Here is a 15,261-nt window from a genome sequence, read left to right on the forward strand (position 1 = left end):
AGGAGCATACCTCGAGATCATAAAAGCCATATATGAACGATCCAATGCTAATATCATCCTCAATGGGGAAAAACTGAGAGCTTTCCCCCTAAGGTCAGGAACAAGACAGGGATGTCTACTCTCACCACTGTTATTCAACATAGTATTGGAAGTCTTAGCCTCAGCAATCAGACAACACAAATAAATGGCACTCAAATCATCCAGAAGGAAGTGAAACTTTCACTCTTTGTAGATGACATGATACTCTATATGGAAAACCCTAAAGATTCCACAAAAAACTGCTAGAACTGATTCATGAATTCAGCAAAGTTGCAGGATATAAAATCAATGCACAGAAATTGGTTGCATTCCTATACACCAACAATGAAGCAACAGAAAGAGAAACCAAGGAATCGGTCCCATTTATAGTTGCACCAAAAACCACAAAGTACCTAGGAATAAATCTAACCAAAGAGGTGAAAAATCTATACACTGAAAACTATAGAAAGCTTATGAAAGAAATCGAAGAAGACACAAAAATGGAAAAAGATTCCATACTCCTGGATAGGAAGAACAAATATTGTTAAAATGCCGATACTACCCAAAACAATCTACATATTCAATGCAACCCCTATCAAAATAACGCCAGCATTCTTCACAGAGCTAGAACAAATGATCCGAAAATTTTTATGGAACCAGAAAAGACCCTGAATAGCCAAAGCAATCTTGAAAAAGAAAACCAAAGCTGGAGGCATCACAATCCCAGACTTCAAGCTATACTACAAAGCTGTAATCATCAAGACAGTATGGTACTGGCACAAGAACAGACCAATGGAACAGAATAGAGAAGCTAGAAATGGACCCACAAATGTATGGCCAACTAATCTTTGACAAAGCAGGAAACAATATCCAATGGAATAAAGACAGTCTCTTCAGCAAGTGGTGCTGGGAAAACTGGACAGCGACATGCAGAAGAATGAACCTGGACCACTTTCTTACACCACACACAAAAATAAACTCAAAATGGATGAAAGAACTAAGTGTAAGCCAGGAAGCCATCAAAATCCTCGAGGAGAAAGCAGGCAAAAACCTCTTTGATCTTGGCTGCAGCAACTTCTTACTCAACACATCTCCTGAGGCAAGGGAAACAAAAGCAAAAATGAACTACTGGGACCTCATCAAAAAAAAAAAAAAAAAACGTTCTGCGCAGCAAAGGAAACAATCAGCAAAACTAAAAGGCAACCGACAGAATGGGAGAAGATATTTGCAAATGATATATGAGATAAAGGGTTAGTATCCAAAATCTATAAAGAACTTATCAAACTCAACACCCAAAAAACAAATAATCCAGTTAAGAAATGGGCAAAAGACATGAACAGACACTTCTCCAAAGAAGACATCCAGATAGCCAAACGACACATGAAAAAATGCTCAACATCACTCATCATCAGGGAAATACAAATCAAAACCACAATGAGATACCACCTTACCCCTGTCAGAATGGCTAACATTAACAACTCAGGCAACAACAGATTTTGGCAAGGATGCCAAGAAAGAGGATCTCTTTTTCATTGTTGGTGGGAACACAGCCACTCTGGAAAACAGTATGGAGTTTCCTCAAAAAACTAAAAATAGAACTACCCTACAACCCAGCAATTGCACTACTAGGCATTTATCCACAGGATACAGGTGTGCTGTTTCGAAGGGATACATGCACCCCCCATGTTTATAGCAGCACTAGCAACAATAGCCAAATTATGGAAAGAGCCCAAATGTCCATCGATGGATGAATGGATAAAGAACATGTGGTATATATATGTATATACACACACACACACACACACACACACACACACACACACACACACAATGGAGGATTACTTGGCAATCAAAAAGAATGAAATCTTGCCATTTGCAACTACGTGGATGGAACTGGAGAGTGTTATGCTAAGTGAAATTAGTCAGTCAGAGAAAGACAAATATCCTATGACTTCACTCATATGAGGACTTTAAGAGACAAAACAGATGAACATAAGGGAAGGGAAACAAAAATAATATAAAACAGGGGCGCCTGGGTGGCGCAGTCGGTTAAGCGTCCGACTTCAGCCAGGTCACGATCTTGCGGTCTGTGAGTTCGAGCCCCGCGTCGGGCTCTGGGCTGATGGCTCGGAGCCTGGAGCCTGTTTCCGATTCTGTGTCTCCCTCTCTCTCTGCCCCTCCCCCATTCATGCTCTGTCTCTCTCTGTCCCAAAAATAAATAAACGTTGAAAAAAAAAATTAAAAAAAAAATAATATAAAACAGGCAGGGGGACAAAGTATAAGAGAATCATAAATAAGGAGAACAAACTGAGGGTTGCTGGAGGGGGTGTGGGGCGGGGATGGGCTAAATGGGTAAAAGACATTAAGGAATCTACTCCTGAAATCATTGTTGCACTATATGCTAACTAACTTGGATGTAAATTAAAAAAAATAGAATTGAAAAAAAAAAAAAAAGAAAGGGAACAATGATGAGGGGTCAGGTGGCATTAATAACAGGGGGTGTCTGCCCGGTGAACCTATGGGCCTCATCAGGGATCTGTCCACTGGCGGAATGACAGTCTTCCCGGCCTTAAGGAAGAAGAGAGGCTTCAGCATGGACAGGGAAGCATTTGGACATCATGGACTATACAATAATTTCTTTGAATCTTGACTATGTTGGGGGATGAGGACATGTTCTCTGAGGCTGGCCCTCCTCCAAACTACCAGCTCCTGTTTATGTTCCCCCACCACAACATGGCTCAGAAGAGACTCAGAAATATTTGGTGTGCTACGAGGAACCTCTGTTTCCGGAATGAGGCTCTTTTTATTTAGTTGCCCAATGCTGAGAACATTTTTCCTTTGATAAAAGCAGCAACGAGGAAAAGTCAGCTTATTCATTAATCGCTCTCTTACCTATTAAGTGTCTCAGCTTATGCAATACCTTCTTATTACTACACAGCAACCACATAAGAAGGCAATAAACACTTCTTCTGAACTCATAAAAAAAAAAGAGAAAGAAAGAAAAGAATAAATTCCAAAAGAAAAAAATAGTGACTGTTTTCATTTGAAGACAGCCCAAATAACTACTTTCAATCATAAAATACATTTAAATAGACACTTCTCAAATTTCTGGTATGAGAGCTTTCATTTCCTTTTTACAGAATTGAAGAAATATGCTTAAGATAGGTGGTTTCTCTGAAAGAGAAAATTAAAAATCCTGATTCTCAGATCTGAAAAATACGAATCTCTCAAATGTAGTCATTCATTAATTTACTCACTCAGCACTTACTGAATGCCTTCTATGTACCAGGTGCAGTACTGTCTCTCTGAGGTTAGGGGCAAAAGTCATTTAGTCCTTATCTTCAAGAACTGAGACTCCTCAAAAGAGACAAATTAAATAGAAAATGATAATAAAATCTGATAAAAGATATAAAAGAAATTAGGAAAGGGATTAAGCTCAGATTGCAGAGAATAATATAACCCAGGAAAGAAAATAGCAGAGTATAAAAACAGGGACCTGTGAGGTGCCAGGGCAATCAGGAAAACTCAAAAGACTCAGTTTGGCTGGACTGAAGGTGAGGGCATGCACATACCCACATATACTGACTATTGTATGCGCTCACTACATACTTGTAACCTAATCAAGGTAACAGAGTACGGAATACAAAAACAGAAGAAAAGAACAACTTACCATGCTTTCCCCTAGAAATATCCACATACTGGCAAAGTCTGGGATGAGTGATGGTCTTAAGGATTTGAAATCGCCCCAAAATTTTGATGGAATTTGGTGTAAGAGGAAGCCCATTACTTCCACAAACATCATGTGGCAGAGCTGAGGCAAAGAAGGTAAAGGCACCCATTTCAGCATCCTTCAGGGGAAACATTTCAGAAGCCTAGATCTTCTAAGACAATCTGGAAAAGGAGAGAATTTTATGACAGATCAACCAAAAATTAAGCCAGTGTTTTCTCACCTTAAATATGATTAATAATATATAACTTGGAGGAAAATGCCAATCAGAACACTTCACAGTAAAAAGAATCAAAGTAAAAAAATTCCAAGATAATATCTACGAGGAAAAACCACCCAATCATAAATTTAGATTGTAGCTCTAAATCATAATCAAAGATTTTCAATGGCATAAAAAGGCAAAAAATAGAACATTCCCTCCTCATGATGTCTGACAGTGTTAAGAGGATGTCTGTTATTGCATATTCACATTAATAAGGATCTTCTGTTTACCTAAAGCTTGAACAACCCATAGACCATCAAGAATTTTTCCTTCTTGCAAAGTAAGTAAAGTCAGAAAAGATGAAATAGGTATTCCAACCATTACCTTTAAATTATCAAGGCCTCTATTAATAGTAAAAATTAAACTAGATAACAGAAGCCTCTATGTTACTTAACTAATAAGTTTTGGTTTTGTGCTTGGTAATTTCCACGTGATCTGTTTTAATTTATTCCCTCAACAATCTTCACAGATGTTATTGCCTCCAGTTTAAAGATAGATGTTTCGTGTATATATCTAGGGCAATCCTATTGGCATGGTCTCCAAAACAAATAGTGCCCCAGAATTATGTAACAAAGCAACCTGGAAATTAAGAAACCTGCTCAAAATCAATCTGAATCACATTAGGGCAATCACAATGAAAAAGGTCACTGAACAAAAAGATCTTTCACCCAGGTGTCTCACTACAAAGACATTCCATTGGTCCAGCACTGCATTCTTCCTTTCTCAGCTTTCACAATCAAAATGTTGGAATTCTAAATCAAAGTAATAGACCACTTTTTATGTCTGTGCAGAAACCTCATTAAAAACATTAAAAGGAAATACTTTTAAATGTATAAATTCATAATAAGGAAGAAAACAGAAAAGGGCCATGACCTAATGAAAGATTCCAAAAACCCCCAGTAAAGCATTTGGCATATGAAGTATTGTTTTAAGAAGAAAAAGAAAGAAACTATAAAGTATATTGCAGTCAAGACCTCTGTTGGGCCTCTTCAGATTCAGAAACTTGAGATCACAAAAGCAGAAACAATGGGGAACAGAAGTCAGAAGAGGATTTGAAATGAGAATGATAACTTAAAGGGCTGAAGAATAAAAGAATTAACTTTGTCACTGGCCCCCCATTACTAGTTAGTTATTTATTCTCAAAGGAAAAGAGGTAAGTTTCTTTCCTAGAAATAAACCAACTTTGTGAGAATTATAATAAATAGCTAGTATGGGCATGGTGACAAAGGCAAACTGCTCTTAATTCTGGAATTTGTAGGGCCCCAGTTAAGATATAACCATCTACCCAGCCATCCTAAAACACAGAATAGCAGTCAACAAGCCTGTCCATATACACAAAGCTCTTAGACAGACTTCCTTAACTCTAAAATAATGAACTGTCCAGGAATCATCAGATAGTTGAAGAAAGACCACATCATAATGGGCAAAAAATAAAATAAACAAACAAAAAAACCTGCCCTGGAGGTGACTAAAATAAGTTATGGAAAAGAAAACAATGAAAACCAAAACAAGTTGAAATATATTTAGAAAGATTTGACATGATATTACATAAAAAGAGGTGTAGCAAAACATATTTCACAAAAGAGTAAAAAGGAGTTGCTGGTACATATATGAAAAAATGAACATCCTCATTAATATTCAAGAAACTGCTCATTAAAATTATAGGAGAATTTATACCTGCCAGAGAGTAATAGTTAAATCTGATTAATTAAATTTGATAATACAAAATGTTAGGATATGAAGAGAATATAAACTAAAACAATCACTCTGGAAAACAGTTTGACATTATTTTGCTATTCAATTCCGGCAGAAAGTCCTACACACATAAATAAGGGATACATGCAAGAAAAATCAGCATGGTGTTGTTCCTATTAATCCCCAAACTGGAAACTTAAATATCCAAAGACAGGTGAATGATTAAGTAAACTGTACGTTCATCTGATGGAAGAGTATACATGACAGAAAATAAGCAAATTGTAGCAACATATATCAGCATAGATAAATCTAAATATAATGTTGGGTGGGGAAAAAAAGCACATAAAATGTACGCCAATATTCATAATATTCAACAAGAAAAGCTGAACAATAAATAATTCAGGAGTATGTACATTTGAGGTAATATTATATTAAAAAGTAAGGTAGGGGCAACTGGGTGGCTCAGTCGGTTGAGCGTCTGACTTCAGCTCAGGTCACTATCTCACCGTCTGTGAGTTTGAGCCCCGCATCAGACTCTGTGCTGCCAGTTCAGAGCATGGAGCCTGCTTGATTCTGTGTCTCCCTCTCTCTCTGCCCCTCCCCCACTCACGCTCTGTCTCTCTCTACAAAAAATGAATAAACCTTAAAAAAAAATTTTAAAAAGGTGATAATAATAATAATGAGGAAGAAGGGGAGGAGGATGGAAGGAAGGAGAAGAAAAACACGAGGATACAGTTACCACTGTATGAAAAGCAGAGTGAGATTAGGGAAGAACCCATAAGAAGCTTCAACAATCTTGAGTAATATCTTAGTTTTTAATTGGTGGATTTAATGGGTGTTCATATTATTATTATGCTCCAAATTTCCATATTCTATATCTACATATGTTTGTGTTAGAGACCACATACTTTATGTTTTTTAAATTTTAAGTTGAAAAAATTTTAAAAATACAATGAATTGATTTCCAACAAAGGCCAAGAAAATCAATAGGGAAAGGGCAGTCTTTCAGCAAATGGTGCTGGAACAACAATATATCCATATGGAAAAGAAAAAAATAATCCCTCAATTCCTACTGTTACATCCACAAATATCTGAGATGGATTATAGACCTAAATGCAACCTTAGGATAGCAAAGATTTCTTAGGCAGGATAACAAAAAGCACTAACCATAAAAGAAAAAATTGATAAAATGAACTTTTTTGGAGTTTTGGATGTTCTGCATCTTGATTGGGGTGGTGTTTGTCACATGGATGTTTACATGTATCAAAACTCATCAAACTACTCACTTAAAATCAGTGCATTTTAAGATATGTAAATTGTATCTTATAAAAAATAAAATTAAGAGAATATGAGGAAGGAATAATTAAAAATGAGTGGTTGGAAATTAAATTATTACCAAGTTAGACTGAAGTGTTGGAAAAGAAAGTTGAGACAACTCCTCAGAGTATGGAACAAAAAGCAAATAGATGAAAACATAAGAGAAAAGATAATAGATATAGTAAATCAAACCAAGTATACAAAAACCACCTTACAACAGTTTCAAAAAGAGAAAGAGGAAAATAAAGGAGAATAAATTATAGAAGACAGAATAGGAGAAAAATTCCCCACAGTTGAAGGGAAATTGTACCTTCAAATTAGAAAGGCTTATAATATCGAGGAGGGTAAATGAAAAATACCCACACTATGACATTTTTCCTAGCTCCTTTCAATGAGTTCACTTCAAGAATAAACTCACAAGGCATGTCATCATACATTTTCAAAGCATCAAGGAAAACTAAAATTTTTTAGTCATTCCAGAGAGAAAACGAATAGTTCAGGCCTCAACAAACTAAGAGTGGCATTCTCACTGTCTCATGAGTAATAGTGAAAGTTAGAGGACAGTGAAGCTTTGAAAGACTTAAAGAGACAAAATTTTGCTTCTATACCCTGCCAAACTATCCATCATTATAGCAAAAATAAATAATAATAATTTACAGCCATATGAACATTAAAAAATAAAATTAACTTCCACATACCTTTTATGAATAAATATTCTTAGGATGTATTCTACCAAAACAGAGGAGAAAAACAAATAACAGAAAATGTGTGGTTAAGAAACAATGTAACCTACCAGAATGTAATCTGTTCACATTAAACAGAAAGTAATTGGGCTTTAAGGGAACATCTTCAAGCAAAGATATGGAATGGAAGCTTCTCATACAAAGAATGAGAGGACGTGGTAAAGAAAGCGTAAGACGGAAGGATTTGGTGAAAAAAAAAACAAAAACAAAACAATGTAACTAACTTTCCCTCAAAAGAAAACAGAAAGTCCTTTGTAAAAGTGAGGAGGGTTAAAAACTATATAAGATGTACATGGCCCAAAACATAAATCACACTTAACTATGGCATAATTTTTTGGTTATTATAGGGGAAGAAAGAAGAAATCAATCTGATGTTAATATTACAAGTCTTCTCCTTAGTGTGGCACAGGGGTCATGAAATTAAGAAACTGGGAAGGAAATGTATCATAGCATACTTTTTGACTCTGTACTTAGGAATATTTACAAAGCCATAATATTGTAACATTTTGTTATTTTTTAGCACACATAAAAAAAGCAAAAAAATTGTAGTTAAGAAATGTAATATAAATATTAACCTTAACAATGTATAAATAAAAGTCCAGATAGGGGATGGTGGAAGTGATGTAGTTTTTGCAGTGGTAATGAAGGTAGAGGCATTACTTTCCTCATTTTACCAAACAAGGAGCCAAAATATATTTTTGAAAATTGTGAAAAAATAATTTACGTATATTATTTAGAATTATAACATTAACCAATATGAAAACTAAAAAATGTAATGACTATTCAAAACTTTGGATAAGGGAGGTTATGGATAGTTTGTCTTAAAAAGTAAAAAAAAAAAAAAAGAAATCAAGAAAGAAAAGAAAAAAGAGTGAGCATTTTCTTTTACTATTCAACATATAGAGCTAAGGTTTAACAAGGTTAAAAGGGGTTATTTCTGAGGAATAGGACTAAGGGTAGGAAGGAAGACACTAAACTATTGCATTTTATTATGCAATCCTTCTATATCATACTATTTGATTTTCAATTAGACTATCAAACAACTGAAAAGCAAAGAACCAAACAAAGAAACACAAATGATTCAAAAAGATAAGACACGAGTTAGTGTAAAATATTTCATCAATGTTCTCCTTCAACTACCAAGCACTCATGTAGATGAGTGCACATAAAAAGGTTCACATATAAAAAAATATACACATAGATTTGTTCACACTTGGTGAGTGGAAGAAAGCTAGTGAAAAAAAAAACAGTTGAAGTTGAGAGAGAGATTAGTTGAGGAAATACAACGTAGGAATGGGGTTTGAAAATTCATTCATTCAACCAATATCTTGAACCCATTTTAACTCAGGTGTTTTTCCAGCTTCAGGGCCAACGACAGTGAACGAGACACAATCCCTACCCACAAAGAATTTGGGAGTCGAAATTAGATTGGAGGTCGGGGGGCGAAGGCAAAAACAAAGTACAAAAGATACCGATTTCATCATGAATAAAATAATTCACACATTTCTTCAACGGGCGAATAACACTAGCTCATTTATTTTATATACTTTCCCTCAAAAAGTTGTCTTTCTGTCCCAAACAAAAACAGGAACCAAGGGGCGTTGAAAAGAAACCACTGGCAATTCTAAAGGAACTTCCAGTTGTTTACATTCCCCCACTCCACAAGGGAACGTTATGTCTCGACAAATGACTAAACCTTTGAAAACCAAAAACAAAACCAAGACTTTGCATCTATGGTGAGTAATGGAGAACTGAATCTACATTCTCCAACGCCTCTTTAAATCTTCCTTCGAAGCAGTGATGCAGTGGTTACTCTTAAACATCTGCCTACAGTTCTCAAAGGACTCGGGTAAACGTGTGTAGGAAGGAAGGCGGACATTAGCTCCATTTGGGCACAGGACTCAGTAGCAAGCAGCTCCAAAGGTTGGCTCCTCTACTGCGGACAAACTGGGCCACTAGCTGCACCTGACATTCCTCTACCTCCCACCGGCCCCACCCACTACGACACACAAAACTGACGAACCCAAATACCTGCCTCTGAGTCAGGCGGGCACAGAGACAAGGGGATGGAGCTTCTACACAGGGCCCCAGCTTGCTGTGGCTGCTGCTGCCGCTACCGTTTAGTGCACCACACCCAGCATCTCAGGTGCTTCTACAAAAGAGGCCGCTCCGGGAGCGCTGGGATTGCGTTTTGCCGGCGAGCTAAACCCGCCGAAATTCCCGGCTCGGAATCTGGCCGGGAGCGCGAGCCAGACCCGCTCCAATGACAGCTCCCAGCTCTCCCCACCCCCGCCCTCGATTCAGCCCGGCCGTTTCCTCTGACCTCACAACCTCCACGACACAACATGGAGGAAAGACCCGACGTCCGGCGTTTTGCCCCTTACCCAACCGGCGACAAAATGTAGCTACCAAGGAAGAGGTGCAGAGGAGTTCAAGTTATTAGCTGAGGAAATAGAAGACGGACAGTGTGGTGCGGTTACGCCCGGGAAGGGGGCGACAGAATTTGACATTAAATCGGTGGAACGCTCAGGCGTTTGGTGAGGACACCTCGTTGGGTCCTTTCTCACTGCCGTCGGGTGCGGGACGGTGCCCCTAATTGCTGAAGACTGAGGCTACCGGGTGAAGCTCTCCAGGTTGCTCTGTCCACCGATTTATGTGAGTGACTCCCTGAGAGGGTCCGGGGGTAGGCGTGTTGAGATCAAAGAAGAGTCCTCCTTCCCTTACTCATCTTGGGAGGTAGGACCTAGCCTCCGAATACTGGTGGGAAGTACGCTTATACCAGCACCAGTCTTGCCATGTGGAAGTAGGGAACAGCTTGGTACCTCTTGAAGGAACCAAGTTTGAGAAACGGGATGCGGGGCTGACGGAAAGGTTGCTACTGGAAAAGATATATTCACAAACACGTTTAGTTATATGTGTGCGCGCGCGCCGGTGTGTGTGAAAGGGGTGGGGGTGGGTCAGGAAGTCATTCAGTTAGTTACGCGCCCACTATGTTTCTGGTACTGTTTTAGGCATTGGGAACAGAACGATGGACAAAACAGAAACCCCTATCTTCCTGTAGTTCGCATTTTATTGAGGAAGACATCCTAAACAGAATTAAGAAAAACATGTTCTATTGCAGGTCGTAATGGGCGCTTAAGGGATAAGTAATAAAGCAGAGGAGGATATAGTTTGAAATATTAGTGTGGCCAGGGAAAGTCTCACTGAAAAGACAACTTTCAAGCAAGAGCTGACGTCAGTGAGAGAATTAACCATACAAGTGCCTGGGGTAAGTGCAGTCAGGTAGAGGAACCAGCCATAAACAGTTATTGCTAGTTGATGCCATGAAACATAAACTCTCCTGAATAGCAAGGAAGCTTGTGGGTTGGAGTTGGGTTAAGGGATTAAAGCTAGAGACAAAGTCATAGAAGGAACAGATCATGAAAGATATTGAGGGCATCTAAGCTATTGGAGACTTTTGAGCAGTAGACGACATAATCTGGCTTCCTTTTAAAAAGAGGATCTTACTGGCTGCTGTGGAGAATATATTGAAAGGGACAGGGTAGAAGAAAGACCAGTTTGGAGGCTTTTTTAGTAGACATGGTACAGGAGACATGGTAGCTTGAGTAAGGGTGGTGAGAAATGGATGGTCAGGTTCTTAGTGCCCTTAATTTAGATGGATAAGAATATTGGTGGGTAGTAAGTTAATTTTCTCTAATTAGATTTGGGAAACACTTTGAAAATGAAGTGTAGTGTGAGTTTTAACACAAGTTAAAATCAGAGCTTTGCCATTTAATATTTGAATGGATTTAGACAAGTCATACTTTCTCTGAATTTTTCTATAAAATGGAAATGTTATCTCACACGGTTGAAAAGCTTAAAGGACTCCATATGTAATATGCTTGGCTCATTAAAATAGTGGCTGTTGTTATTAGCTGTGTTCTTGGATAAGAAATGGGAGTAAGATATTGCTGAGTGCTGCTTTGAATGTAAAGGGATGGTTAAACCCTACTGGAGAAATTCTGAATCAGGTAAAAAAGTGACTTTGGTGTTTGCTAAGAAGGCCATGAGAGGCCTAGACATACCCTTTTTTAAATTTTATGCATATTTCACTGGACAGGAAGATTTTCTGTGTCAATGGCCATAACACCTGAAATGTATGGACTGTCTTCTCATAGCCATCCCTTAAGTCCCCCAAGACTCCTTGTGCCCTTATTAGTAAAGAGGAAGAAGGCACTCCAGTAAGTAAAGAAAAACAATCAAGAATAAAAACAAATTTCCAGTTTTAAAATGAGTAAGTCATGGAGATATAACATACAAAGCGGTGACTATGGTTAATTCTCTATTGAATATTTGAAAGTAGCTAGAAGAGTGGATCTTGAAGGTTCTCATTACACGAAAAAAATTTTGGTAACTATGGTGAAGGATGTTAACTGGACTAATGTGATCATTTTGCAGTACACATAAGTATCGAATCATGTGCATCTAAAACTAATGTGTTAGTTATACCTCAAAAATTTAAATTTTTTTTAACGTTTATTTATTTTTGACAGAGAGAGAGACAGAGCATGAGCAGGGGAGGGGCAGAGAGAGAGGGAGACACAGAATCTGAAGCAGGCTCCAGGCTCTGAGCTGTCAGCACAGAGCCCGACGTGGGGCTTGAACTCACAGACCGTGAGATCATGACCTGAGCCGAAGTCAGACGCTCAACCGACTGAGCCACCCAGGTGCCCCTATACCTCAAAAATTAAAAAAAAAAAAAAAAAAAAAAAAATTAATGTTGATTTATATTTGAGAGAGACAGAGACAGATCACAAGCGGGGAGGGTCAGAGAGAGATGGAGACAGAATCGGAAACACACTCCATGCTCTGAGCTGTCAGCACAGAGTCCGATGCAGGGCTCGAACTCAGGAGTGGTGAGATCATGACCTGAGCCGAAGTTGGAGGCTTAACCGACTGAGCCAGCCAGGTGGCCCACCTCAAAATTTTTTAAATAAAAACAGTGACACAGCTGATGAATGGCCAAGTTAGAATTTGAATTCGTGCCCTGACCACATGCCAAATAAATAAACATTCACCAAAAGCATAGTTTTAGGTCTGTTTTCAATATTTTGGCAAAGGTTGCAAAAATACTCGTGGAATTACTGCCAGTTACCACTGCTATTGTAGTTTGAGTGTCTCTGGGAGGGATTGTTCTCAAAATATTTAATTTTATTATATACCTTTTTAAAAATTCTTACATTTGACAGGTTTTAAATCCTAGTACAGGTACTAACTTTGTTCTAAAAAGTATCCCTTATGTAGCACGGTAATAAAAATGTTCTTGTGGGGTGATTTGGCAGTTAGATTATGAAGCAAATGGAGGAATGAAGATTGGAAGGTTAGAATAAGAATGGTGGTAGAAAGGGAGAGAAAAAATTAATTAAAATCACTATAGTTTATTCTGATATACATGTTTTTCTCACATTTACATTTCACAATTATTGATGTCTTAAAGTCACTATGAACTAAGTGGCATTTGCAACATAGTTGTCAGTGCCTGTACTTAATGCAGACTTGGTCATTATGGTTAATATTGTCATCAGTTTGGTTACGTGTAGTGTTGGTATGTAGTTGTTGGCTTTAATCTCCATTTTAAGTATCCTTTATATGCAGATTTACCATTAAAATGAAAAGTCACTGTGTATACACAGATAAGGGGAAACAAAAGAGTGACATAAGATAAAAATAGGGCTAAATTTAAAAGAGATTTTTCAAATGATGCAGGGTGTGTGGTTTTTTTCTTAATGGTACATAAAATGCCAGAGCATCTTATGAATGGAGCCATTCTACAATTGGTGGCATCTTAGATTTTATGAAATACAGTACTTAGAGTGTCTAAGAAGAACATAAACTTTTACCTAGTTGAAGTTCTGAAACAGTGAAATCAGATGTTTGGGAAGTAGAGAGACCCTTCCAAATTTTTGTAGAATTCCTATACTATAAAATAAAATTGAAAACCTGCACTTAAAATTTCCATTTCAAAGCAATAGCTTATTTGTTTATATTTGGTTCCTAACATTGAAAAGCCGGGGCAGGGAATTTGTTATTTAAAAGAAGTTACTGACAATTTAGAATCAGAGTGGGGAAAGACTACTGAGGTATAGGGAAGCCATTTGGCAATGATAGGAATCTCAGAAATAACCTTTTGTGTATGTTTTAATGATTAAGATGTAGTTTAAATTCATGTATTTCCTAAAATCAGCAACAGCTTTAATGAATAGCAGCATCTTACAATGGCTTTTTAGATTTAATGACCCATAATGAATATTATGAACAAAATTAAAGGCAAAATAATTTAGATAATACTTTTCAAATGCTTTTTGTTATAAAATAAATTCATTATTTTTTAAAATTAGTAAAGGAAGAAGAAAAGTCTGTCTAAACTATCCAGAAACTTACTATCCAAACCCAGTTTACGTACTCATGTACTGTTTTCTCTTTTTTTCTATGTGTTTTGCATTTGTAATTACTATGCATGCAATTATTATGTGTATTTTAATCTCCTAATCATTAAATACAATTTAGTACAGATTAAGCCAGTATTCCCAAAATGTTTTAGAGGATATTAGTTCTATTATAGGTGCTCCTTGGTTAGGATTTTGTGGTTAAATACATTGGGAAACTCTACAGAATTATGTCCTTTATAGAAATTCGAGCTTCAATATTAAAAGAGCTAACTGCAGAATCAGACCGACCCTGTTTTAATCCTGTTACTAACTAGTCACATGACCTAAGGCAAACTAATTTTAATTCAAGTTTTCTTCTTTGTATAATGGAAGTAATTATAGAGTATTCATAGATGATCTATGTAAAGCATTTAGCCAGCCCATAATAAATACTCTAAAATGTTATCTGTTATTAACATTATTATTATTGGGTAACCTGAGTGGCTCAGTTGGTTAAACGTCTAACTCTTGATTTGGGCTAAGTAACCTATCATTATGTGATATATGTTGTAAATGTTGGGATATTATTAATTATTGCATAACCAAATAAAGCCTTTGTCATAAGTAATTAGGATGTAGAGTATTTTCAGGTTTTAAAGGTCATGCTAAGGTCATGGCATAGAGTCCTACATCTGGCTCCACACTGACAGTGGGGAGTCTGCTTGGAATCCTTTCTCTCTCCTCTCTCTGCTCCTGCCCCTGCTCACACTTGCTTTCTCTCAAAATAAGTAAATAAACTTAAAAAAAATTATTATTAGCATTATCATCTGTGAGAAAATCTAAGCCTATTAGCACATTAAAAGCCTTGAGGAGACAAAGGGAGCTTAAAGTTATGAAATTCAGTAGGTACTCCATGTAAAATACCGTGTAAAATTGAAAGTCACTGTGGAGCACTTGGCACATGATAATGAAATGAGCACTGGGTTGAATGGTACAAGATTTGTCCAAGCTTTAAGCAGTGTTTTTATTAAACTAGCACTGTTGCCCTAAACTTAACCTCATTTAAATTTTTTTTCCAGTTTACTGTGTTTT

The 15,261-nt window shown here is 37.1% G+C and overlaps 2 protein-coding genes across 5 annotated transcripts in view; one reads left to right on the forward strand and one right to left on the reverse strand.

Annotated features, from left to right (window-relative positions):
* TBCK (TBC1 domain containing kinase) overlaps positions 1-10,045 on the reverse strand; it is a 218,959-nt gene extending 208,914 nt beyond the window's left edge. Inside the window, exons 1-2 of one of the 3 annotated variants that reach the window (XM_047090612.1) lie at positions 9,798-10,045; positions 3,689-3,909 (exon numbers count right to left, since the gene is read on the reverse strand). In XM_047090612.1, coding sequence (XP_046946568.1) covers positions 3,689-3,881 — 193 coding nt within the window. In that variant the 5' untranslated portion in view covers positions 3,882-3,909; positions 9,798-10,045. Of the gene's footprint in view, positions 1-3,688; positions 3,910-7,717; positions 7,749-9,793 lie in introns of those variants that run through there. The other 2 variants (XM_047090614.1, XM_047090613.1) reach the window with 2 other exon arrangements.
* An 82-nt stretch (positions 10,046-10,127) lies between these two features.
* Positions 10,128-15,261, forward strand: part of AIMP1 (aminoacyl tRNA synthetase complex interacting multifunctional protein 1) — a 40,265-nt gene continuing 35,131 nt past the window's right edge. Inside the window, exon 1 of one of the 2 annotated variants that reach the window (XM_047090615.1) lies at positions 10,128-10,417. In XM_047090615.1, coding sequence (XP_046946571.1) covers positions 10,416-10,417 — 2 coding nt within the window. In that variant the 5' untranslated portion in view covers positions 10,128-10,415. Of the gene's footprint in view, positions 10,499-15,261 lie in introns of both variants that reach the window. The other variant, XM_047090616.1, reaches the window with a different exon arrangement.

Source organism: Lynx rufus, unplaced genomic scaffold (assembly GCF_022079265.1).
Source record: "Lynx rufus isolate CCGP_SWC_20201006 ecotype Redwood Valley unplaced genomic scaffold, mLynRuf1.p SCAF_3, whole genome shotgun sequence".
Classification (NCBI taxonomy): domain Eukaryota; kingdom Metazoa; phylum Chordata; class Mammalia; order Carnivora; family Felidae; genus Lynx; species Lynx rufus.